The 24,009-nt window shown below is 40.8% G+C and overlaps 1 protein-coding gene across 10 annotated transcripts in view; it reads left to right on the forward strand.

The window, feature by feature from the left end:
* The window catches only part of SLC8A1 (solute carrier family 8 member A1), a 360,075-nt gene that overhangs the window by 15,284 nt on the left and 320,782 nt on the right, over positions 1 to 24,009 (forward strand). For 5 of the 10 annotated variants that reach the window (XM_089923246.1, XM_089923242.1, XM_022573992.2 and 2 more), the window contains exon 2: positions 5,673 to 7,504. In XM_089923246.1, coding sequence (XP_089779372.1) covers positions 5,706 to 7,504 — 1,799 coding nt within the window. In that variant the 5' untranslated portion in view covers positions 5,673 to 5,705. Of the gene's footprint in view, positions 1 to 5,669; positions 7,505 to 24,009 lie in introns of those variants that run through there. The other 5 variants (XM_089923245.1, XM_089923243.1, XM_089923241.1 and 2 more) reach the window with 2 other exon arrangements.

Raw genomic sequence — 24,009 nt, forward strand, 5'->3', positions numbered from 1 at the left:
ACATATTCATTATCCTAAATCCTAAATCCATCTTTCTTTTTTTGGCCACGTTGCCTGTCGCCCCAGTTGCTACCTTTGATGAATGAGGTGGGTGTTTTCTGAGATGGGACAGGGTCCTGACTCCAGTCTTGTAAGCTTAGGCAGGAGGGCTTGAGCCCCTTATGTGATGTCTCACAGCTTGTCTTCTAGAGGACCTGTCCTCATTTATCAGGCAGCAAAGAAGCAACTCTCTTTGGAAAGAAAAAAAACAGTAATAGCAGAGAGTCGTTGTGGAAACTGAACGAGCTCCTTTCTGAAGTGTGGTCAATCAGGCCTGAGGTTGAGGGCCAGAACAGTAATTGGCACCCTCAGTGGATGATCAGATAAGAAAAGTCATCCTCTGGCATCATCTCTTTGTCTAGAAGCATTTGGAAGTGCTTGCATCCATAGTGGATAAGAATTTATGGTTGCTTTACTGTTGCCTTAGAAACAGATTCATTGCTTAGCTTTGAGGCTTTCAGTCAGCAAGAATCACATAGAAGGGGATTCCAGGTCCTGATGGAGAGTCAGGGAGTTCCTTGGAATAACCCCAGCTGCCAGTCAGCAGAATGAGATTAGGCTGCCCCAAGCATAGGACTGGTGAGAATGCCAGAGGTATTCCTTCTGTCTGAGTCAGTTCTCCTTGTAGTCAAAACCACCATAGTTCCTCACTGCTGCGCTGCCTAACTACTCGTTGGACCTCCACTGTGGCAGTTTTGATAAAGATCTGTCTTGCAAGTACATACATCCATTTTTGTGACCTCTCCCTTCAACATAGGTGGCTGGGCTTACTCAGTTTGATACCTGTTCACCATCCTTTGTCAGTTCCATTCAGGTCTGCCATCTCTAGGTTCTGGGGCTGTTTGTTTGTTTTAAAGTGAGGGCTTCCCTGGTGGTGCAGTGGTTAAGAATCCACCTGCCAATGCAGGGCATACGGGTTCGATCCCTGGCCTGGGAAGATCCCACATGCTGCGGAGCACCTAAGCCCATGTGCCACAACTACTGAGCCTGTGCTCTGCAACAAGAGAAGCCACGACAATGAGAAGCCCGCGCACTGCAACAAAGAGTAGCCCCCGCTCACTACAGATAGAGAAAGCCCGTGCACAGCAATGAAGACCCAATACAGCCAAAAATAAAAACAAATAAATAAATGTACAAATAAATAAATAGTGAGCAGAAGATAATGTGAGTATTCTTGCTACTGTGCTGAAGGCTCATTTGGATGATGTAATAATGGATATTCCTGAGTAAGAGCTAGCTGTGGATGTTAAGAGTTGATCTGAAACCACAATGAAGATCAGCCTACCCCATGTTACAGCGTTCAGTAGATCAGGGCAGAAGAAGGCCAGGCAGCAGACCAACATATCAGTGGCCTCTACTTCCTGCTTAATTTTCATGAAAATATATATTGAGACAGTGGGGAGAGTCAGGTAGAGATCTCTTTGAATCTGATGATAGAGGCAAGACCCTAAAAGAATGGAGACAAAAAATGAAGAAAGAACTCTCATTTAGGTGACACCTACCCCATATCCTCACAAGCATTTAGATTTGGCGTTAATTTAATAAAGAAAGAAACTGAAGTCCAGAGAGTTCTTTCCAGTTGCTTCATGGCTAATAAGTTATAGCAGTGTTTTTTGTCCACTGACTTCACAAATTAGACCACTGCCACCTTTTGAGTATAATTATGACATTTTGGAATTAACCTCGGAAGCCCCCTTCCTTTTCCTCTGATAGTGGTGATGGGTTTTTACTGCTCAGTCCATCCTTAGACATTGGTGCCCTTTTGGTTGAGAACATATTGGGGGGATGTGGGTGGGGCAGACCTAAGAGATTGCCCTGAGAGTACTTGCAGGAGAGGTTGCCAGGTAATTGCTAAAAGGTGGAAAAGTGGGGGTCAGCTGTCTCTAGGAACATCCCAGCCCACAGGTTACCTCGGAGCTATGGGTGCTTGTCTAAGCCTCTAATCCATAACATAAAACCAGGCTTGTTGTAATCCTTCCATGGGACTTTTGCTACCTAGGTCCTCCTCTTGGGAACCAGGAGGTTTTCCAATGGGCTAGTCCAAGCCCAAATCCAGTCATTCTCAAAGATTATTTTACATGCTCTCAGGGATGGTAGCACGGAGCAGTGAATTATATCATCTCAGAGACAGACCAGGCTTTGAATCTTAGTTACTATGTGTCTGACTTTCAGCAAAAACTTAACCTGTCTGAGCCTCAGTCTTCCCACCTACAAAATGGGCTTATAATATCTATCATATAGGGCTATGGTTAGGGCACTGTGCACTGCACAAGTCCAGGGGTGCTATTCACACAGACTCTAGTGGAAATGGCAACATTAGGAGTTGTGTAACAGGGCAATGCTGGTTCTTAGAAGTATTCGATATAATGACCCCTGTAAAGAATTTAGCATGGTGTCTGGGACAGTGTTTAAGAATGGAGCCTGGTATTTCGGTCTCAGGCAATCAACTCTGATTTGCTGTTGTGCCATTTTGAAACTTCCTTCTAAGAAGGAAAATAGTTCAGGGTACAGAAAACACAACGTGCAAAGACCTGGAGGTAAGAAAGTGTTGTCACGTTCAGGGAGTGGAGAGAATTCCCAGATTCTGGAGCTCAGAGGCCGGATCCTAAAAGGTATAAACGCCCTATTGAGGGGGTTTGGGTTTGTCTTCAGGGCAATAGGCAGCCCACGAAGAGTTTTGAGGGGAGTGAGAGAGTCTGATCTGCACTTTAGGAAGTTTGTTTTGGCTGAAACTGAAACGTGAGGAATGGAATGATGAGACTTGGCAGTGATTTGAAGGGAGTGGTTAATTCTATCAGTTCTGGAGACAGGCGCAGCTTCGAGTCTCTGTCCAGTGTTGGCTCTCTGTGTTCTGTCCTACTCCCTCTGAGCAAATACTTAACCTTTCTGATCCTGACAGGTTACCAAGACGTTTTAAGCTGTAAATCTTCCAAAAGGGTCACTGCAAATGTTTCTTTCTCCTTTTTAAACTTTAGATCTTTACCGTATCGTTTTATATACCTAGCAGGCATTGGGGGTCCTTTATAAATCAGATTTTTTTTTATAATAGGCAAATAGTGGCTTCCTTGTTTCTACTCTTACCCCTATAGTCTATTCTTCACTGAACGAGCAGAGAGATCACTTGAAAAGGAAAATCAGCTCACATCACACTTCTGATCGGAACCTCCCTATGATTCCCATCTCCCTCACAGTCAAAGGCAGCATCTTATAATGTCCTCAGTGCCCCCTCGTAATCCATCCCCACTGTGTTCCCAGCTCTTGAGCCCTGCTCCCTTCACTCACTGCCCTCTCAGCACGTTGGTTTCTTCGTGGTTCCCAGACTGTGCAGAGCACAATTCTCATCCGGGTCTTTGCGCTTACCTTGGAATTCTCTTCCTGCAACTATCCACAAAGCTTGGCCCCTTTCTTCCTTCAGGACTTTGCTCAAATGTCACCTTATCAGAGAGGCCTTCTTTAAACCATCCATTATAAAATCATGCATGCCATGTGTGTGCACACACTGACACACACACAGACACACTCACACACTGACACTCATACACTTCCTGTACTATTGAAATTGCTCCCTACCCCCCACCACTATAGCACTTTTTACCATCTGACTTTTACATTTATTTGTTTGTTTCCTCCCCATTAGAATATAAGGTCCACAAAGGTGGAGACTTTAAAAAAAATTCATTGATGAATTCTCAGGACCTAGAAGAGAGCCTAGTATACCCTTTTAAATTTGTCTGGGTGGCTCTCATAAATATGGGGAATAAATTGTGGCATCAGGGAGTTAGAACTGGGTCTGCCACTGCTCTTACAGGATGGTTCAATGTTACCTTGTTTTAAGGAGAAATCCTATAACCCACCCAAGCCCAGTAATGACTGAACAAGTAGACACACTGACCATGAACTTTTGCATATTTTGAAAATACGCTTCTTCTAGTTTTCGACCTTTTACTTAGAATGGAATTCCACCACCGCAGCCCTCCGCTGTGTCTTCTTTAGCATGGGAAAACGGTCAAAGCTTATCTCCCAACATTGATGAGCTAAAAACAAGGACTTTAGGTGATGGTGGGCTTGCAGAGGGTGTGCCAGAATGGGCTGGGCCAGGGTGGAGGTTCTCCTGGGCCCAGGTGCAGTTTTCAGTATAAGCCATCAGCCTCAAACATAGCCCAGAGAGTCTAGGTGAATGTGGGCGTGACTCTCAGACAGCATGAGGCTATGAGCGGGTCTAACTCAGCTCCACTTTTAACTTTGTGTCAGGCCACAGGGCTAAGCTCTGGCTCAGGACCCTTCTTATCCCCGTGTTATCCGATGTCATAACCATAACTGGCTTTCCAGAACAGACCTACCCTGACTTGGAGCAGACCCTTCTTAGCTTCAGCGCCTGCCCCTACAACCTTCATCAGAGCCCTGGAATCAGAGGTGATACAAGGTCACTGAGAGGCACACAGCTTGGTTAAGCAAGGCAGAGTGGTGGATGGAGCCACCATGCACCTGAATTCCCCCGCCAGTGATGCTGTTGCCATATCCCTAATTGCTTACTGCCCTTCATCACATGTATACGTTGTGGTCACTGTCATTTTGTCACATGAGCTAATTTAGATGGGATTATTGCCCTTGCATTTTTGGGTCACTTGAATCCTCTATAGAACTAATATGTATTTTAGAATGACCGTGGCAAGTCTGACATCGACACAGAGAAGGAACATTTTATGGCTGGTAACACTGATTTCACAGCCTGCCAAGCAAGAGTCTTACTTACACACTCCAAGACCTGGACCTGCTTATCTCCCTTTCCTGTGTGGGCAGCCTGCAGATTCTAGAGCGAGATCTGTACACAGATATGAAGAGCAGTGCTTGAGGAACCAGATGCCCGGCTGCTAATGCAACAGGAGACCTGGGCTTGCTGAAAATTAGGAGGAAATGTGCTCTCATCAAAACATGCTTTTAAAAACTGTACTTAATGTGTGGAAATATTGCCTTATAGCAGATTTTTTTTCCCCTCAAGTACAAATGCCATTGAGCTTTGACTGCAAGCAAGCTTGAAGATTTCTCTGTGCTGCCAAGAGCCATAGGACATGATTTCATGAAATGCAGTGAAAAGTTGTGCTCTAGAATTTAAGATCATCACCAAGCCTTGCGTTGGTAGGATTTTTAGAGTCTAAATTTCATAGCATCACTCTTAACGAGGTGATTTTGGTGATGAAACAGTTTCTGGAAGGTGATTGTACTAACCACAGTTTAAAAGGAAATCTGCCTTAGCAACAAGGAGAAAATTATTCAATGTGTCAAAATTTTTTGTTTTTTCTCATTGGCTGTTAGCATGCATGCATGTGTATTCAACAAGGCAAGGATATAATTGAACATTTCATTCCAGTAAGTCAGCTGTGTACATTGCTCAGTGAATGGGGATTACATGTAGAAAATCCTCAAGTGGAGAGATTGGGCTGTAAACGTTACCAAGGATTGCTTAATCGCAGATGGGTTCTTAGAATCATGATTCTCCGTAGATGTTGTGATAGTCAAATATAAACAAATCATTAGTAAAAGTAATAAAAATAAGTAATTAGTCATGCTTTGGATCTGGATCTAATGATGTGATTTTTGCCCCCACCCTCCCCCTATCTTATTTTTCCCAGTAGGTTGGGACAGTTGGAACTCTGCCATTGTCCAACATGCTGCGATTCAGTCTCTCACCCACCTTTTCGATGGGATTTCATGTGTTAGTCATGGTGGCTCTCTTGTTTTCCCACGTGGATCGTATAAGCGCTGAGACAGAAATGGAAGGAGAAGGCAATGAAACCGGCGAGTGTACTGGCTCCTATTACTGTAAGAAAGGGGTGATTTTACCCATTTGGGAGCCCCAAGACCCTTCCTTTGGGGACAAAATTGCTAGAGCGACTGTGTATTTTGTGGCCATGGTCTACATGTTTCTCGGAGTCTCTATCATTGCCGACCGATTCATGTCCTCTATAGAAGTCATCACGTCTCAAGAAAAAGAAATCACCATAAAGAAACCCAACGGAGAGACCACCAAGACAACTGTGAGGATCTGGAATGAGACGGTGTCCAACCTGACCTTGATGGCCCTGGGATCTTCAGCTCCAGAGATTCTCCTTTCAGTAATTGAGGTGTGTGGCCATAACTTCACTGCAGGAGACCTCGGTCCTAGCACCATTGTGGGGAGTGCCGCATTCAATATGTTCATCATTATTGCACTTTGTGTTTACGTCGTCCCAGATGGGGAGACGAGGAAGATTAAGCATTTGCGTGTGTTCTTTGTGACAGCAGCCTGGAGCATCTTTGCCTATACCTGGCTTTACATCATTTTGTCTGTCATCTCTCCTGGGGTCGTGGAGGTCTGGGAAGGTTTGCTTACTTTCTTCTTCTTTCCCATCTGTGTTGTGTTCGCTTGGGTGGCAGATAGGAGGCTTCTGTTTTACAAGTATGTCTACAAGAGGTACCGGGCTGGCAAGCAGAGGGGAATGATTATTGAACATGAAGGAGACAGGCCATCTTCCAAGACAGAAATTGAGATGGATGGGAAAGTGGTCAATTCCCACGTTGACAGTTTCTTAGATGGTGCCCTAGTTCTGGAAGTCGATGAGAGGGACCAAGATGATGAAGAAGCCAGGCGAGAAATGGCTAGGATTCTGAAGGAACTCAAGCAGAAGCATCCGGAGAAGGAAATAGAGCAATTGATAGAATTAGCCAACTACCAGGTCTTAAGTCAGCAGCAAAAAAGTCGAGCATTTTACCGAATTCAGGCCACCCGCCTGATGACCGGAGCGGGCAACATTTTAAAGAGGCATGCAGCTGACCAAGCCAGGAAGGCCGTCAGCATGCACGAGGTCAACACGGAAGTGGCTGAAAATGACCCCGTCAGTAAGATCTTCTTTGAACAAGGAACATATCAGTGTCTGGAGAACTGTGGTACGGTAGCCCTGACCATTATCCGCAGAGGTGGTGATTTGACCAACACTGTGTTTGTCGACTTCAGAACAGAGGATGGCACAGCCAATGCCGGGTCTGATTACGAATTTACCGAAGGAACTGTGGTCTTCAAGCCTGGTGAGACCCAGAAGGAAATCAGAGTTGGCATCATCGATGACGACATCTTTGAGGAAGATGAGAATTTCCTTGTGCATCTCAGCAACGTCAAAGTGTCTTCTGAAGCCTCGGAAGATGGCATCCTGGAAGCCAATCATGTCTCTACACTCGCTTGCCTGGGATCTCCCTCCACTGCCACCGTGACTATTTTTGACGATGACCACGCAGGCATCTTTACTTTTGAGGAACCTGTGACTCACGTGAGTGAGAGCATTGGCATCATGGAGGTGAAAGTATTGAGAACATCTGGAGCACGCGGAAATGTTATCGTCCCCTATAAAACCATTGAAGGGACCGCCAGAGGCGGAGGAGAGGACTTTGAGGACACGTGCGGAGAGCTCGAGTTCCAGAACGATGAAATTGTGTAAGTTCTTTCTTTATACCTATGTGTGTGGTTGAGTTGCGTTTGTGGATGTGCGAATGTGTGCGTGTTTTTTTTAAAACTAAATGGCGAAGAAAGAATGGAACAGTTACCATACAAGACGACCTTCAAAATATCGAAATATCCTAGCTTCTAGCTCCTATACCACTGATCAATATACTGTATACCCAGAGATCCTAATTTGATTTTATTTTTACTTTTTGTACTTTTACAGTTTTTAAGTACATTTATAGCTTTTAAGTAGATTTATAGAACGAGTCTTCTGACAGAATTTATCCAGGCACTTACGATGGGTTGAAAAATTTGTATTCTATCTTGATCACGTAATATACACACAGAAAGGGAACATTGAAAACCTCACATTATGTCCTAACTTCATTACTGTGTACAAATTGGGAAAGCCCAAAAAAAGAAACATCCCTGAAAAGAATGCCTGGCTACCAGGGCTGGCTGAAATGATTTCTGCCGCTTTTATCTGACACTGTTTTTGTGATTATATAATGTTTCTGCTTAACTGCTAATGCTTAATTATGACTTAATGACCAATCCTGCCTTTTCAGTTTTATGCCAGCGGGGAAAGTCATTCAGCTCTTATTTAGTTCCGGTCTGATTTTACTTTACATGATTAAACAAACCCTTTTACCCTACCGGTACAAGGATGGGGAGAGAAGTAGGATTCTGTCCAAGCATCCGAGTTGACAGGGAGCAGGTCAGAGAAAAAAAAAAGTGGGGAACAATTTACTGTTCCTACTGGCACTTTACAGTGACATCTGCCAACACTGTAACACAGAATGGCGGGTTGTGCGATAATTATTCCAAAGACAGCTGCTGTTTAGAGAGCTTTTCCTCCTTCCTTGCCGAGGGCCAGGGGCATTGCACTTACCAAAAGCAAACCAGAAAATGTGACTCGATGAGCAGTATCCAGACTGGAAGGACGAAAGGAAACTATTTATAATATCTGCAGTGCAAAAATAGGACATTCCAGTGGATAATTATGTTGGTGGAATCATTGGCAACTTAGGAATTTCAGGAGAAACAATATAAAATATAGTTTGTTCTCAAAATAGTTAACTCTTGTGTAAATGGCATGTGATATATCAAATGGGGTGCATTCTCTCCAAGATGAAATTTCTTCTACAATAAGTGAAGGGAAAACAAAAACAAAGGGAGCCGGATGGGCAGAGGAAACATATTTCTGAAAGAGCCTTCCAATACCTATCACCTCTTTGACGTTGTTGTATAGAGATGGACAGTTAGTGTGATATCACAATGAAATCAAGCAAAGAGAGATAATAGCCATCTTCGGATGTGTGTGTGGGGAGAGCTTTTGTTGAATATCTATTTTACGTTGGTTCTTATGTTGTTAATGTTCCGCTTAGCGAGATGTGTTTTGTCGGGACAAATATTTTACTGAAAGATAGTAATATAATAGCAAATGAATCTACTGCACGCCCAAGGAAGGATTTTCCCAAAGGCTCGTGTTGAATGTGATCCTGCCCACATTAGCACATAAACTTTATTTCTTTGCTAGGAATTCTTGCTCATTCCATTTTATAATCATTTCAATTATTGAACCCTCTTGTATTTGATATAGTTTTACATGGATTACAAGTGGTATTGAATGTTGTTAAAGGAATATTGCATGTTGTTAAATGAACTCACAAGGGTAGCTCTTAAATATGACCAAATTAGTGTTTTGTTTTATTTACTCATTTTACTTAGGGTGTTGTCTCAAGAAAATGTGATCTTGCTTTCTCCTGAGAATACTGGCTCTCTACTTGTTCGAGAGGCAGACTTTCCCATCCAGGACTTCTACCAAAGCATAAATAAATAATTTTCTTTTGGGCACAGTGTAGTAGAAGATGAAGAAGGGAAAAAAAAGAGACAGTGATTTGATGGTATAATTTATTCTGTCAAGCTCCATTTCAAACATTCAGCCTGTGCCATTAAATTGATTTCATTCTTGCTAAGGAAGGAATATTGCCAAATTTCAGCTTTAGAATCTTAGATACCTTGTGAAAGCTGGTAAGAACTGCTGGAAGTATCAGCATGTCTCTATATGTGTTCTTAGGCATATTCTAGTTCAATGGCCAGTTCCTAGTTTTATAAAATTTTTCCTATATTTTATTTGCTAAGTTGAAATATGAAATTTTAGCAACGGCAAAACATTTTATTTATAAGTGAAATGAAATTACAGCCCTACATTTTTCTCTTCTTTCTAGAATTTTAATTTTAAGGCGTTTTTATCTTAATGTTGTAGAGTTTTACTACTGACGAGGTTTGTAGATGGGTAATCAGTCTATGGCTTGAATAAATTTATTGCAGTGCCTGGGACTTAGCCTTAGGCTAGGCACCAAGAATTCAGACAGAATGCTTTTAGAAAAACATAATATTATCAAGATCCCTTACTCTTTCTTGTTATGGATCATTTTTCCTCTGGTAGTTTCCAATGCCAGGTCCACACAGTCAGATCCATGTGAAAGAGAGTTTGTCATCATGCAGCCTAGTTGAACTATGTAGACACAACTCAATTTATCTTTAAAAATGAATTTATATTTCATCCAATTAGTTACTCTTGAGAGATGACTTTCTCAAAAACCTAAAATACATAGATGGGACTATTGACGCCACTGAGCTTTATTAGATACTTAAAAAAATTTTTTTTTGTTTGTTTAATGATGTGCATGAACCCAGAATTTATGATTCTTTCCAGAGCATCATAAAGAGATTCCTGGAAAAGCCTGGATTTAAAGTATATCTAATTTTAAGAAGCCGTTAACCAAGGTAGATATAGGGTCCAGTCTGATCAGGGATGGAGATCAAGAGGCAATCGGGTTTACTGATTCATAGGTTTTAAGAACAAGACAGATTCCTAATCTTTGACCTCATATTTAGTGTAGAAGAAGTCTCTTAAGTTTATAAAATAAACATGTCTGTACCTATTCATTCATATTTTTATGTAAATGAGTTGAATTATTTCAACATGACCTCTTTTAAGATCAAAATCCATATTTGAGGAAAATACCTGTAAGTGGTAAGTGGTGTTTGTAGTCTCTAATAAAATGTATTCTCGGCAAAACATTTGAAAATTACAATGCAAAAACTCATTACATAGATATAATTAACAGTTAGCACATGCTTTTGTATAAACTCAATCAGTGACAAATACTAAACCCATGCCAGCTGATCTTGACTTTCAACAAGGAATTCTGTCTAATGTTAACAGCTGATAAAAAATAAATGAAGAATATGCTAATTTGATTTGTGATTTGGTAGGTGACATCCACAGATTTGAAGTGCTACTAATGTTTGTTCTTTAATGATGCTAGTTTAGTGATAATAATTATTACAAAATGTTGTTTGGTTTTTCAAGGTCTAACGTGTTAGCTTGACTGTTCTGGAAAATGTTAAGTTTAATTAACTAGAGTAGATACAAATCAAATTTAATTACTTAGTTATAGCCCAGCAATCATGTCATTTTGGGAAGATTACGCAAAAGATCATGAGCATTTACTGTTATACATTTAAAATTCAAAGTTGGAAAACAAAGAATGTAGGTTGGAAAATTGACATAACATCTTGCTTAGCAAATCATTTTACTGGGAGTTTCTAGCCATAATTTGTTAAGCAATGGATCTGTCCAGAATTAATTTGGCTTTAAAGACTCTTACATTTTCAAGTTTGATTGTAACTTCATTAACTCTAGCACATACAATATGCAAGACATCTCAACAAATATAGCTTTTGGATGCAATATATTTACATCACTTTTTTTGGAAAAATACATAGAAAAGAAATTTTTAGTATTATATAGGTTTTATGGAATCATTATTATTATATTCCACGGAAAATAAGTACTTTGTTTTTGCTATTTATATTACTAGTGTTCTTTTCTTGCTCTATAGAATCCCAAGGAGTAAAGACCTAGCTATATGAGATAGCAATTCAATTCTGAGAGTAGAACAAATATGTAATACGAGAAGGCAATCAGCTATTTAAAAAATGAAAAAAATATTACGAAAATTTGAAATGATCAGAACAAGAATAATAATGTGTGTTTGGGGGAATCCAAAATGATGAAAAAAACTAGAGAATGTAGTATTAGACAAGAAAGACTGTTAGCACATATTACCTAGAATCCAACATATTCAAGATTTACTTTGTGGCAGAAGAATTTTATCTGCAACGTTTAGCCTATTAAAGTGACGGAAGCATGATACTTTACACTGACATAAAGTTTTCCTGTGTAATGTAAGAAATTTAGATGGAATAATTTTAGGGTTTTAATGGACTTCTGCTTTGGTGGGTTATCTTTTCAGTCTGGAATATTTCTCTCTTCTTAGAAGCAAACCACATGTAGTATCATCTGAAAATCTAAACTATAACTACAAGAAATGTTTTTATAAATGTATATGTTTTCATGAATGCATAACTGTTATAAAAAATAAGACAGGGTAAGAGCCAAAAAAAATTACAAGTTCTAATTCACTGCTGGCGGGAGCCTAAATTGATTATGTGCAGAAGGGTTGTTTACCATGTCAATCAGATTGCTATGTTTGCTGTTGTAACCTCATTCTCCCACTGCTGATTAGAGTTTGGGGTTATGATATAGTTATGTAAAGAAGTTTTACCTTAGCAAATGAGGAGATGTCATAGTTTAGACACACTGAAGTGTTTAAAGTATGGATTCTTTTCTGAGTCATCATTCAAGGTTATCGCGTAGGGGGCTCTTTGTTTCTCTGGTTCAGGGTTAGAGAAGAATTTATATAACAATCAATCTGCGCATACTTACTAAGCTCCTGATTTGCATTCAGCGCTGGGCTAATCATTAGGAAGGAAACAGAAGAAATATCCTCCAAATACTCTAAAATGGGAGATAATGAGATAACATATCTTGTTAAGTACAAACATCATTACAAAGATAAGGTATAAGTTGTAGGAGAAGCCTTAATTTAGGGCAAAATATTTGCATTTGCTGGAAGCATAATTGGATAGAAAAATGTGATGTGCACTTTAAGATGGAATCATAACTTGGTAAACCTGAGTGTGTGGACATTTTCAATAAATAAGATGGTTCTCAATATTAATGAAAGACTCAGTGACCATTCATTTTCTTTAGTGGGATTTTATTTTTATATATATATACATTCTTGTTTCTATTCTTTTCCATTATGGTTTATCCCAGGATATTGAATATAACTCCCTGTGCTACACAGTAGGACCTTGTTGCTTATCCATTCTGTATATACTGGTTTGCATCTGCTAACCCCAAACTCCCCCTCCATCCCTCCCCAACAACTCCCTCCCCCTTGGCAACCACGAGTCTGTTCGCTATGTCTGTGAATCTGTTTCAGTTTCGTAGATAAGTTCATTCGTGTCATATTTTAGATTGCACATGTAAGTGATATTATATGGTAATTGTCTTTCTCTGACTTACTTCATTTAGTATCATAATCTCTAGGTCCATCCATGTTGCTGCAAATGGCATTATTTCATTTAATGGGATTTTAAGTCATTATGAGGGCATTTAACTTAATCTGAGTATATATCCCTTTAAGCCAATCACAGAAGACCAATACTGCATGATTCTACTTATATGAGATATCTAAAATAGATAGGAGATATCACTCAGAGAAGCAAAGAGCAGAATTGTGGTTGCCGGCGGAAAGGGAAGGGAAAACGGGGAGTTGTTCACCAACGGGTATAAAGTTTCAGTAATGCAAAACGAGTACGTTCTAGAAGTCTGCCGTACAGCATTGTACCTGTAGTTAACAGTATTGTGCTGTACTCTTAAAAATCGGTTAAGAAGGTGGATCTCGTCAAATGTTTTTTACTACAGTAACGTAAAAATTAAAAATTGTTAAATGAAAAAATACCTGTTCTACTTAAAAAAAAAAAAAAGCGTATGTGCTCGCCCCTCCATATCTCATTGCGTCTTAGAGTTTCTAAGCGAACTTCACAAGATTTCTAGTAAAATGTTGCCAGTATTTTCTTTTGCACTTAGTGAATTAGTCCTTGGTCTCTAGAAATGCTTTTGACTTCCTTTAATCCTATAACAACTGGAGTAGCCCTTAACCCACTCTGCCTCCCCATTCCCTCCATCTTCTCGGTGATACCAGTGTACAACCATCATCTTGGTAGAACCCAGGCAGATGTCACATCAAATTGTGAAGTGGGAAAAGATTTTCTTTGGTTTTCCTTCCTGAGGTCACTGGTAACCCATGGAAGGAGATTTAAACGTGCTTAATTCTTTTGAATGGAGCCACCTTGAGGGTATAACACCTGTAATGGGGTTTTATTTGTTGTTAGCTGTTCTGTCCTTGTTAGCTGAGGTGTAGAAAATTGCCAGTGGGTTACAATATCTTGAGAACCATAGAGGTTTTCCTGTAAAGTATCTTGGTCATGTTCTGGCATGGTTACTGAAATCTGCTCACTGGAGATTCATTCTTTGGGATAGGAAAGCTGTTAGGCCCCTGTTACATTGTAAATGCCATGCAACTCTTAAGGGTTATCCTTGCAACAGTAGAATAGAAGTGGCTCTGGGCCAGGTGGCAGGAAAGAAGGAAAGGACAGCCAAATGCAAGGTGGGTCCGTGGCACTAGAGATCTTTATCACTGGCTTGGGTGAGCGAGCTGAGGGGGGTCCTGTGGAAGGTGTCAATGGAACCAACCAGCACCTAGTGGGGTTTTGCTGCCGGCTTCCCACAATGCCTTGCACTTTCTGTCCTGGGAGTGGGGAAGTCCAGAAAGTCCTGGAAGGGAAAACAAGCAGTAAACAATATGGGCAGAATTAAAGGAAATCTCCTCCTTTGCTTCCTCTCCTGGCTTGACAGACTGCCTACGTAATACCAGATCTGTTTGCCAAAGGTTGAGCCTTCCAGAGCTCATTCTTTTTACAGGCTTATACAGCAGGCTTGTTGTAAAGCCAGGCGAAATAAACAATGCCTTTTCATTTCCTGCCTTTCTCCCCAGGACTCAGTGCTCTCCATGACATTTTCTTTCCCTCTTACAATGTCTCTATAGGGTCAGAGAGGGGAATAGGCATTGTGTTCTCTGTGACAGTTGAAGATATGCAGGCAAGGGACAAAAACAAGCAGAAGCAGAAATCAGGGAAGTTTCACTATGTCTGGTAACTCAGATATTAATGACAAACCTGGAATATTTTATTTCTAGATACAATTTTTTAAGCTTAGGTAAGAGAGATCCTGAGTGCTGGGTACCCTTGAAGCCCTGGGGTGACCCTTGAAACCAAGACCACCTGGCTTTTCCATGTTAGGCTTTCTGAGATAAAAGGTGGACTTAGGAGGAGCTCTCAACTTGGCTTCCATACCCAGGATTGGAGCTCTACCTTTGTCCCCTACTAGCTTTGTAACTTTCAGCAAATTACTTAAGCTCTGTGTCAGTTTACTCACCTGTAAAATGAGGACGATGGTGGTAAAGGTGGTGATGGTATTGGTAATTGTGGTGCTGGTGGTAGTGGTGATAATGGCAGTGATACTGGAGCTGGTGGTGATGGTGGTAGTGGTGTATGTAGGTGATGGTGGTGGTGGTGATGATAATGATACTGGTGGTTGTGGTGGTGGTGGTATTGGAGGTTGTGGTTTTGGATATGGTGGTGGTGATGGTGGTGGTAATGGTGTAGGTGGTGATGGTGGTAGTGGTGGGGATGGTGGTGATGGTGGTGGTGGTGATGATAATGATACTGGTGGTTGTGGTGGTGGTGGTATTGGAGGTTGTGGTTTTGGATATGGTGGTGGTGATGGTGGTGGTAATGGTGTAGGTGGTGATGGTGGTAGTGGTGGGGATGGTGGTGAAGGTGATGGTGGTGATGATAATGATACTGGCGGTTGTGGTGGTGGTGGTATTGGAGGTTGTGGTTTTGGATATGGTGGTGGTAGTGGTGCAGGTGGTGATGATGGTGGTGGTGGTGATAATGGTGTTGTTGGAGGTGGTGGTTTTGGACGTGATGGTAATGTGCAAAGCGACAGTGGTGGCGGAGATGGTACTAAGACGTATTGAAAGCCGGGTTTCATGCTGTTTTCCTTGCAATATTCATTTGATTTAATCCTCACAACTGTGTTAGTTAGGTGCTATTTTGCAGATGAAGAAATTGAGGCTTAGAGAGTAACTAACTTTCTTTGGGTCACACAGATAATAGGGGAAGATCTAGAATTTAGCAGTAGGACTGCCTGACTGTAAAGGCTACATTGCCTCCTCTGGGCTGTTCTCCCCTCCCCTCAAGTGGCTTTCATAGGTGAGATGGGGACAAGCAAGCAGGTCATGGTGCTGTGACCCTGACTACATGTGGTCATGCAGCTCCGAAGATGGGAAACTAGAACAGTCATGTATCTTTTCTGGAGTTCTTGAACAGCATTGCCCCCGACACTCCATCAACCTAGAAGAGCCATGATGAACTGAGTTTGAGAAGCAAGAAAAACTCTAAATCCCTCCATGTACCTGACCTGCCCAAATTATTGTCTATTCTCTTCTCTCTCAGAGTATTTATTTCCTCTTTTCCTAAAGAGTAAAGAAACCCTATTAATAGCTTTCTGTCATTGCCTGCACTGGCTCTGTAATGTTTAACTTCTTTATATGGCCAAACAGTGAATGCAGCTTTTCTCCATTCTTAAAATAGTAGTTTCTTGGTGTTTCCTTTTTGTATATTACAAGACAGTGTAAAGTAGTGATGACCCATCTACCAGAGGATGCTTGTTACCTTGCGTCAGCACTGCCACTAAATTTAAGAAATTATGATGTCTGACCCTGGAGGTCATTAACAGTAAGAATTCTTGGTTAGGAGGTTTTCCTAGAGGAAGGGACCTACATGGCAGTTCAAAGGATACAAACCTACCCACAGCAAATGGAATTTTCAGCAGCTTTTTCAAAAGTCCAATTCCAAGTCACTCTTGCTTTTGACCTACATTCTTTCTAGGGCACAAGAACAACAATAGCAACAAAACCACTTCGAACTAAAGTCAGATGACTGTCCAAAGACAGCCTGTATACACTTTATACAAACTCAGTATTCAGGTGTGTCTGTAACTCATTTGCTTTCAAGTAAAGTTTTATTTTATTTTTTAAACTTTTGCAGGGGAATTATTGGTCTGTTTGGAGTAAATTCACTGCCGATATGTTTATAAATATAACTAATTGTAACATTTAACATTAAGAAGCCCCCAACTTTTCCCTTTCAAAAGAGAACTTTCCTCTCTCACACACACACATTTATTATTTACCAAGATAAGGGTGGGAAAGCAAGATTAAGTCCTGTTAACATAGAGTTTAATTTTTAGGGCACAATAAAACAAAAACAACTCCCAAAGGACAGCTTTCATCCTAGCACGTTAAACGTTGCAATCTTAACTTGACACTGTGTTTAAAATGAGCTATTCTGTTTAATTTGTAGAAAGAGAAGGGGAGAGAATAGAGAGCCGAGGGAGAAAGAGAGAGAGGTGGAGACAGGGAGAGTAGGAAAAGGGTGGGAGTGGACAGAGAAAGAGGGAAGAGGGAAGGAGGAAGGCGGGCAGAGGGACAGAGACAGAGGCAGAGAGTGTACAGCCCTGACTAGATTTCGGCTGTTACTAAAATGAGGCGAAGCCTGGAATTAGTTCAGATTCTTGCTCAAGCAAACAAACGAAAGGCATTTTAAGAGGAAGAAAAGAGACGTGGGATTCACTCAAACTGCTGCTTTATTAAAAATAGACAGCCACTTTGTCCTTGGAATCAAATGTACACATGCTTGAGGAGCCAGAGGAAGCTGGTGGGATCCAGTAGGGCTGGTACCCACTCCACTTTATGAATACCCTCCTGTGTCAAGTCCCTTGTAAGATGCTGGGACAAGAGTGGTGACTAGGACACAGCCCCTGCCATGGAGAACCTCACACTCTACTTGAGGCAGTAGCTGTACAGATATCCAGTCCTACAGCGACGTGGCTGTAGCACAGCCCATCGCCTCTCCGTGCCATCCTGCCTTCCTTGGCCCCATCCTCACAGTGCCTTTTGAGGGGGCTTTTGCCGCTGCTCTTGAAGCTGAGAAGGAAGGACGCTGAGCCGTCAGCAAGGCTGCGGGCAGAAGCAACCACGCCGTGTGCCTGCTCTTCCCCAGAAGAGAGCCACACTGCGCCCTCTGCCTTCCCGTTCCACTCCCCCAGATGGCTCCCGTCACCATTTTGGCTGCCCTCTCAGATAGAGACCAGAAGAGTAGAGACTGGGAACAATTCAAGTCTGGTTCATTGTTCATAGCCATCGTGAACTCAGAGGGATGTGAAGTAGGGAAAGGTGGCAACATTGGCTTTGAACCTGAGCAGCTGTCTGTCTTCAACTTTGTTTCCTAATCCTGTGCATTACGAGGGGAAGCGGATGTTACTCATGTCTGAGTCTTTCCTCTAAATGGTATGAATTTATTGAGCATAAACCACAAGGCTAATACAGACATTGGAGCCACCTAGCCAGGAATTCAATCAGCTGGGGCTTAATGCCTTCAGGGTCCCAGACTCAGGTAGCTCAGCATCGCAGAGTATCTGGACACGGCGTTGAAGGAGGATGGACAGATTACCAGGGCAAGAAAGTAAACTGCAGGGGTCCTTTTTGAGTTGTTCATAGGGAAAAAGAACTCTATATATGGGTGAGTTCTGGCATGGTTTAAGTCGATGTGTTATAGGAAGTGTAGCTGTAAATATAAAAGTAGATATAATAAAATAATAATATTAAGTCTTCATTGACCTGACAATATCTAGGGTTAAAATATCTTGCACAAATTAGTTGTTTGAATAACTGAAGCATATTGTATAGTTTGAATTCTTTTAGGAAAGGAACATCTTTCCTAATAGCCCATGACTTCCATAGCCATTGTGAACTATATTCTCTTAAACGGATGTGTTTTTATTTGGTTGTTAATTTAATAATCAGTTCTCACATAGGAAATCCTTGGGATATTTTGAGGTGGATCTGGGTCTTTGGTCTTGCAGTAAAGTTTTCCAGTCTTTAAGTCTACTGAGTTTTGAGTCCTTGTAATATATATATATATATATATATATATATATATACACACACACACATATATATATATTTCCTTTTTTACAGTTAGGCTGTCAGTGTGCCTAACTCTGCTATGTTCATTTAAAATTTGTTGCTTCTCTAACTTGCACACAGAATGAGAGTGAATGGAAGGTATCATTATGGACACAAAATGACAGTGTTCAGAAGTGAAGGTCTTAGCACTTTCCTTAGTGGATGGTCTTTGTGACAGTTGTCGTAGCTACCCAGAACCATCATCTGTGGTAGTATAATGTTTGAGAGCAGTCATTGTGGGCCACACTAGCCGGGGCTTAAATCCTTGCTCTGTCACTCATCAACTGCATAGGTTCATAAATTTTCAACCTCTCTGTGTTTCAGTTTCATCATCTATAGAGTGAGGATAATAGAACCTATTTCAAAGGTTTAAATCCAGCTAGCCCATACCTGCAGTATAGTAAGGTCTCAGTAAATGTTAGGTGCTATCCTTGTAGCCTTCAGTTACTTTCCAGCTGGTTATTTATGGAATTCTAAGATAGGCTTGCTGGGAATTAGGCAGAGGGATTTCTTCTCTTCCTTTTCTTAAGACGCACACACTACGGAGTTTTGGGACTGTGTGTGTGGTGCATGTGTGTGTACCTTGTGTGTGTGCACATGTGCTTGTGCTTAGGGGAGGGGAACTCAAGGCAGTTAGTTGTCTCTACAAGCCTAGTAAAAATGATAGCTACAGAAAATGATCAAAAGTATAAGATGCAGCCCAGAATATACCCTGTCAGTGAAATCATAATTTTGGTGGAGGGCGGGAGGGGAAGCAAGATAAAATATGGAGACCAGAGAACTAGGGCTAGTAGAGAACACAGGAGGGGTCAGAGCTTTTACATAACACTATGCTATTTACAAGGTTCCTGTGTGTCTATTTCATCTTCACACCAATCCTTTGAGGCATTAGTGCATTTATTTTAGGGCAGAGAGAGTTCCACAGTGATGGATACATAGTAGGAGCTCAACAAATCATTTTGAAAAGATAGCAGAAAGAAAGGGGGAAGCAACAAAACGTTTACACGTGAGAAACTGTAAGTTCACAGAATGAGATGAATTGTAACAAATAGCAGAGCCTGAACAGGAAACCAAGTAGTATATTGACACCTCATTTGGTGTTCCTGACCTTACACCAAGTGGTTGGTTGTTGGGTCTTGTACTTACCCTACATCTCTTTCATATGCTATCATCAAGTCAAACTCTGGAGAAGCTGCCTAGCTGGGTACCCACTCTCATTCCCACTAAGTTTTCATGGCAATTCTTTCCTTTATTATCCTTTTGAAGAGTATTTTAGCAAGATTCCACTTCGATTAAATTGTTTGGCCAAGGAGGGGGAAAGTGTTGCATTTTGATTCTTTGTGCTCTGCATCTCCTTGCCTCAGGAGTATCTAGGATGATGATATAAATATGCCTGAGACGTTTTTGTGAGATCAGGCGAGTTACTAGGAGTCAGAGGTGGGTGGTGGATTATGATTGGAATAATAAGAGTAATAATATGCTGTATTGAAGTAGTGGAATGTCCACTTCTATTATGATTGCTGTGAAATGAAATGCCTCACGTGACAATGCCAGGATAGTATTCTTAGTCTTACCCCAAAATACACAGGTCCTTGGACTTGGGTGATGCCTTTTACGTCAATGTTAATAATGCTGCCTTACAAGAAACTGGTTACATTAGCAACTTACCCATGGATCCTCATCATGCCTGGCATGCTGCTTTTGTCCACATTGTCTAAACTTATCTTTATTCCTTACCAATTCTGTTTCTTGCATCCATCCGTGTGTTAATCGACCACAGCAGAAATGTATTAACTTCTTAACTGTGGCTTTTGTGCTTAATCTAGAGACTTGAAGACGATTGAGAGTCCCTTTTTTCCAAGCTTAAATTTTAATAGAAAAAAGAACAATTATAACACAATAATTCTAACATAGTGATATAATCATGATGATAGAGACAAAGTGCCTTGGGAGTTCAGTAACGCTTGGTCTGCAGTTGTACAAGATTAATTTTTCTTCTCTCCTGTCTTTTTCTTCTTCTTTTTAAAATAATAATCCCCAAACATATTTGTTACAAAGAGTTGAATCCTCTTGGTAATTGTGAAAAGTATGGTGAAATCTCATCTGAACTACCTGAAAATGATAATCAGTTTTTTCACAATTACGACCATACATGATATTCACAGCATACTGACTGATTCCATGATGGAAAATAATCCCTAAATAAGCATGATTTGTCTAAATTTGTATACGTGTTAGACAGATGGGGGCGTCCAATATATGCAAGAAGAATTTATTGTAATATATATACTAAATCTTCATACAAGAAGAATTTATTGATATGATAAATTCAGTGAGCAAACATATTACTCTGAATTCAAATGCACATTCTAATTCAACTCAATATCTAACAGTATTTAAATCTGTGTCAGGAAGGAAATAAAAGCACTTTAAGGATGGCTTTTTCACTATTTTTGTTTTAAATACATTGCTCTAAACACGTTTTTTAAAAGTTTTACCTTTAAATTTTTGGCAGAACTAATCCTAACACTTGCTTTAAAGCCAATTAGACTTTGTATTAGACTGAATATTAAGAAATAAAACTTGATTATGTTTTTCTTAGTTTAGCTCCCAATCCCCAGTGATGTCTCTTTGGAGAGTCCTCCCAAAGTTCCTATCCTTCTTTCCTGTTAAAGTCTGTTGCATTGAAGTTAGTGACAAGATGCAGAACAGGGAGGATCTTCTTTGCATTATTTTAAGTTGTCAAATATCAATAGTCTAAGACAGTTTAAAATGCTGATTTATGGGGCTTCCCAGGTGGCGCAGTGGTGGAGAGTCCGCCTGCCGATGCAGGGGACATGGGTTCGTGCCCCGGTCCGGGAAGATCCCACATGCCGCAGAGCGGCTAGGCCGTGAGCCATGGCCGCTGAGCCTGCGCGTCGGGAGCCTGTGCTCCGCAACGGGAGAGGCCGCAACAGTGAGAGGCCCGCGTACCGCAAAAAAAAAAAAAAAAAAAAGCTGATTTATGGAAACAAACTTACTTTGCCCACTGAGAGAAATGTTGGCTGGGTCCTAACCACATGTTCACATGTGTGAATCCGAGTCCTCCGACCCAGCTCTACCACTAACCAGACCAGTAACTTTGGGCAAGTCATTTCATTTCTCTGAGCTTCAGTTTTTTTGTAAACTCAGTTTTCGGTAAAATCAGAGTCGCAGTAAATGATATATACATTTTCTTCCATTTCAAAAGAAATGGCTGCTGTCCTTTTGAGAGAAGACATTTAAAAAAAATCACGTAACACTGAATAAGATTTACAGTGACGTATGAGGAAGCTTGATTTGTAGTTCTTTTTGTTTTTTAATCACTCCGTGTCTTAGTTTTCTTGGCGTAGCCATTTACAAAAAAGAAACACATTGAAAGACAACAAGTAACCTAAAAACCAAATAAGTGAAGCTTAAATCCTTTCTTAGGGAGTCTTGATAAGTTCTGAATTTGCAAAATCATATACATCCACTGGATTGATCTGTTAAAATGGTACGATGTCTTATTTAAATTGACATTCCTGTCACTGCGTATTAGGGTAACCGTGTAATTTATTGTCCATATCGGAGCACTTTTTCTAGTAAAGGGGGGCATTATTAATAATTATGCAGTTGTAATAATTAGGAAGTATGGCATAGTTAACCCTAATTTTAACCACTCTCTAAGTGCGTGCCGTTTCAGAAAAGTAGAGATTGTGTTTCTACTAAAGACAATTGTAATGAGAGCAATAGTCATCAGAAATGAAAGACTTTGATGTTTCTGTCTGCTTCACTTACCCACATCCTATCCATTTTTTTTTCCAATGAAGCTATTCAAAAATCATCTAATGCAACTTGGCTGGTAAACACATCTGCTAGAATGCAGACAGATATGAGGGATTAATTAGATTAGAGGCAATGGAAGAGGGAATCCATTATGCCCAAACCACAACTCCGGTGGTTTGCTAGTCAAACCACATTGACAGGTTTCCTTTTTATTTTTTGTATGGATTAAACAATTGATTTTTTCTTCTCTGTCTTCAGGGAAATTGTAGAAGCAGATCTGTGGGGTTGTAAGTATAGTGTTCTCTGGAGCACACAAAAAGTTACCAATTATGTCTTCATTTAAGAAAAAAAAAAAAGAATCTCTGAAGTCCCTTCCAGCTTTAAAATAATTCCAGCAGCATTACACCCTCCTGAGACTCTGTGACCATGTCTTACCTTATATGTCCTTAGACTTGATCGGCCAAGCCTAGAGAAATGCTTGGTGAGCTTCTTTAGGCTATCCCCATCATTCTTCATGCATTCCGTGGATACTCGTCTGGGCCCTGTCCTTACATACTCTTCCACTCCCTCCTACGACAACTATCTGAGCCAGATGGTCCATGCTCTTTGGTATCCAGATGACACAGATCCATCTGTGTCTTTCTTCCCCAATGTTACCATCTGCAGAGGGCTTTCTTACATTGATTCCTGCTGTCTTATTATAAATCATTTTCTTCTTTTTTTAACCTATAGTGTTCTTTTCAGGATGGCCATGTCGGAGTAGAAAGGAAAATATATTGATCTGTAGGCATAAGCCAATTCATTCCAGTCAAGTTAACTCTCTGTTTTCTGTAGTACATATGTTGACTCATCATAAAGTTATGACAAACGAGGCTTATTTATTGATTTATAAGAAAAGGAGGGCTTCCCTGGTGGCGCAGTGGTTGAGAGTCCACTTGCCGATGCAGGGGACACGGGTTCGTGCCCCGGTCCGGGAAGATCCCACATGCCATGGAGCGGCTAGGCCCGTGAGCCATGGCCACTGAGCCTGCTCTGCAACGGGAGAGGCCACAACAGTGAGAGGCCCGTGTACCACAAAAAAAAAAAAAAAAAGAAAGGGAAAAGGTATTGCAAAATTACCTGAACAGTGAATAAACTTCCAAGAGACTAAAACAAGTCCTTATTTAAGCATAGGAGTGGATGGAAGAGAAAAATATTGGAAGAATTCAGTATTTAAATTAATGAAGTGATAGGTAATTATAGATCAGTCAAGGCAAGAACAATAGAGAATTTAGCCCAAGGAAAAATCAGTCAGGCAAATACAGAATCAGAATTATTAGACCTGGAAATATCCTTTAGTAAAAAATAAATCTGAGAGTTTTAATTCACCACACCCATGTTACTCAGCAGAATATACAGGTAACATTATGCAGTGGTCCCAGTGTGCTAGGTACACATCAGTCACACCATCACATTAAAACCCACCTGGTTGCTACACCTCATGTAGAACTCTCTATATAGATGCAGACATGTACAGATGTTTACTTCCCCACAGTCTACCTGCCTCAGTGGCTAGAACCTCAACAGTTCCCAGAGTTTTGGTCTCAATATTGTTTTTTAACGAAATCAGCACCTAAAATAAAAGGCAGCAAA

The sequence above is a fragment of the Delphinapterus leucas genome, chromosome 13 (assembly GCF_059928025.1).
Source record: "Delphinapterus leucas isolate spDelLeu-1000000601 "Yukka" chromosome 13, BTC_Dleu_Yukka2, whole genome shotgun sequence".
Lineage (NCBI taxonomy): Eukaryota > Metazoa > Chordata > Mammalia > Artiodactyla > Monodontidae > Delphinapterus > Delphinapterus leucas.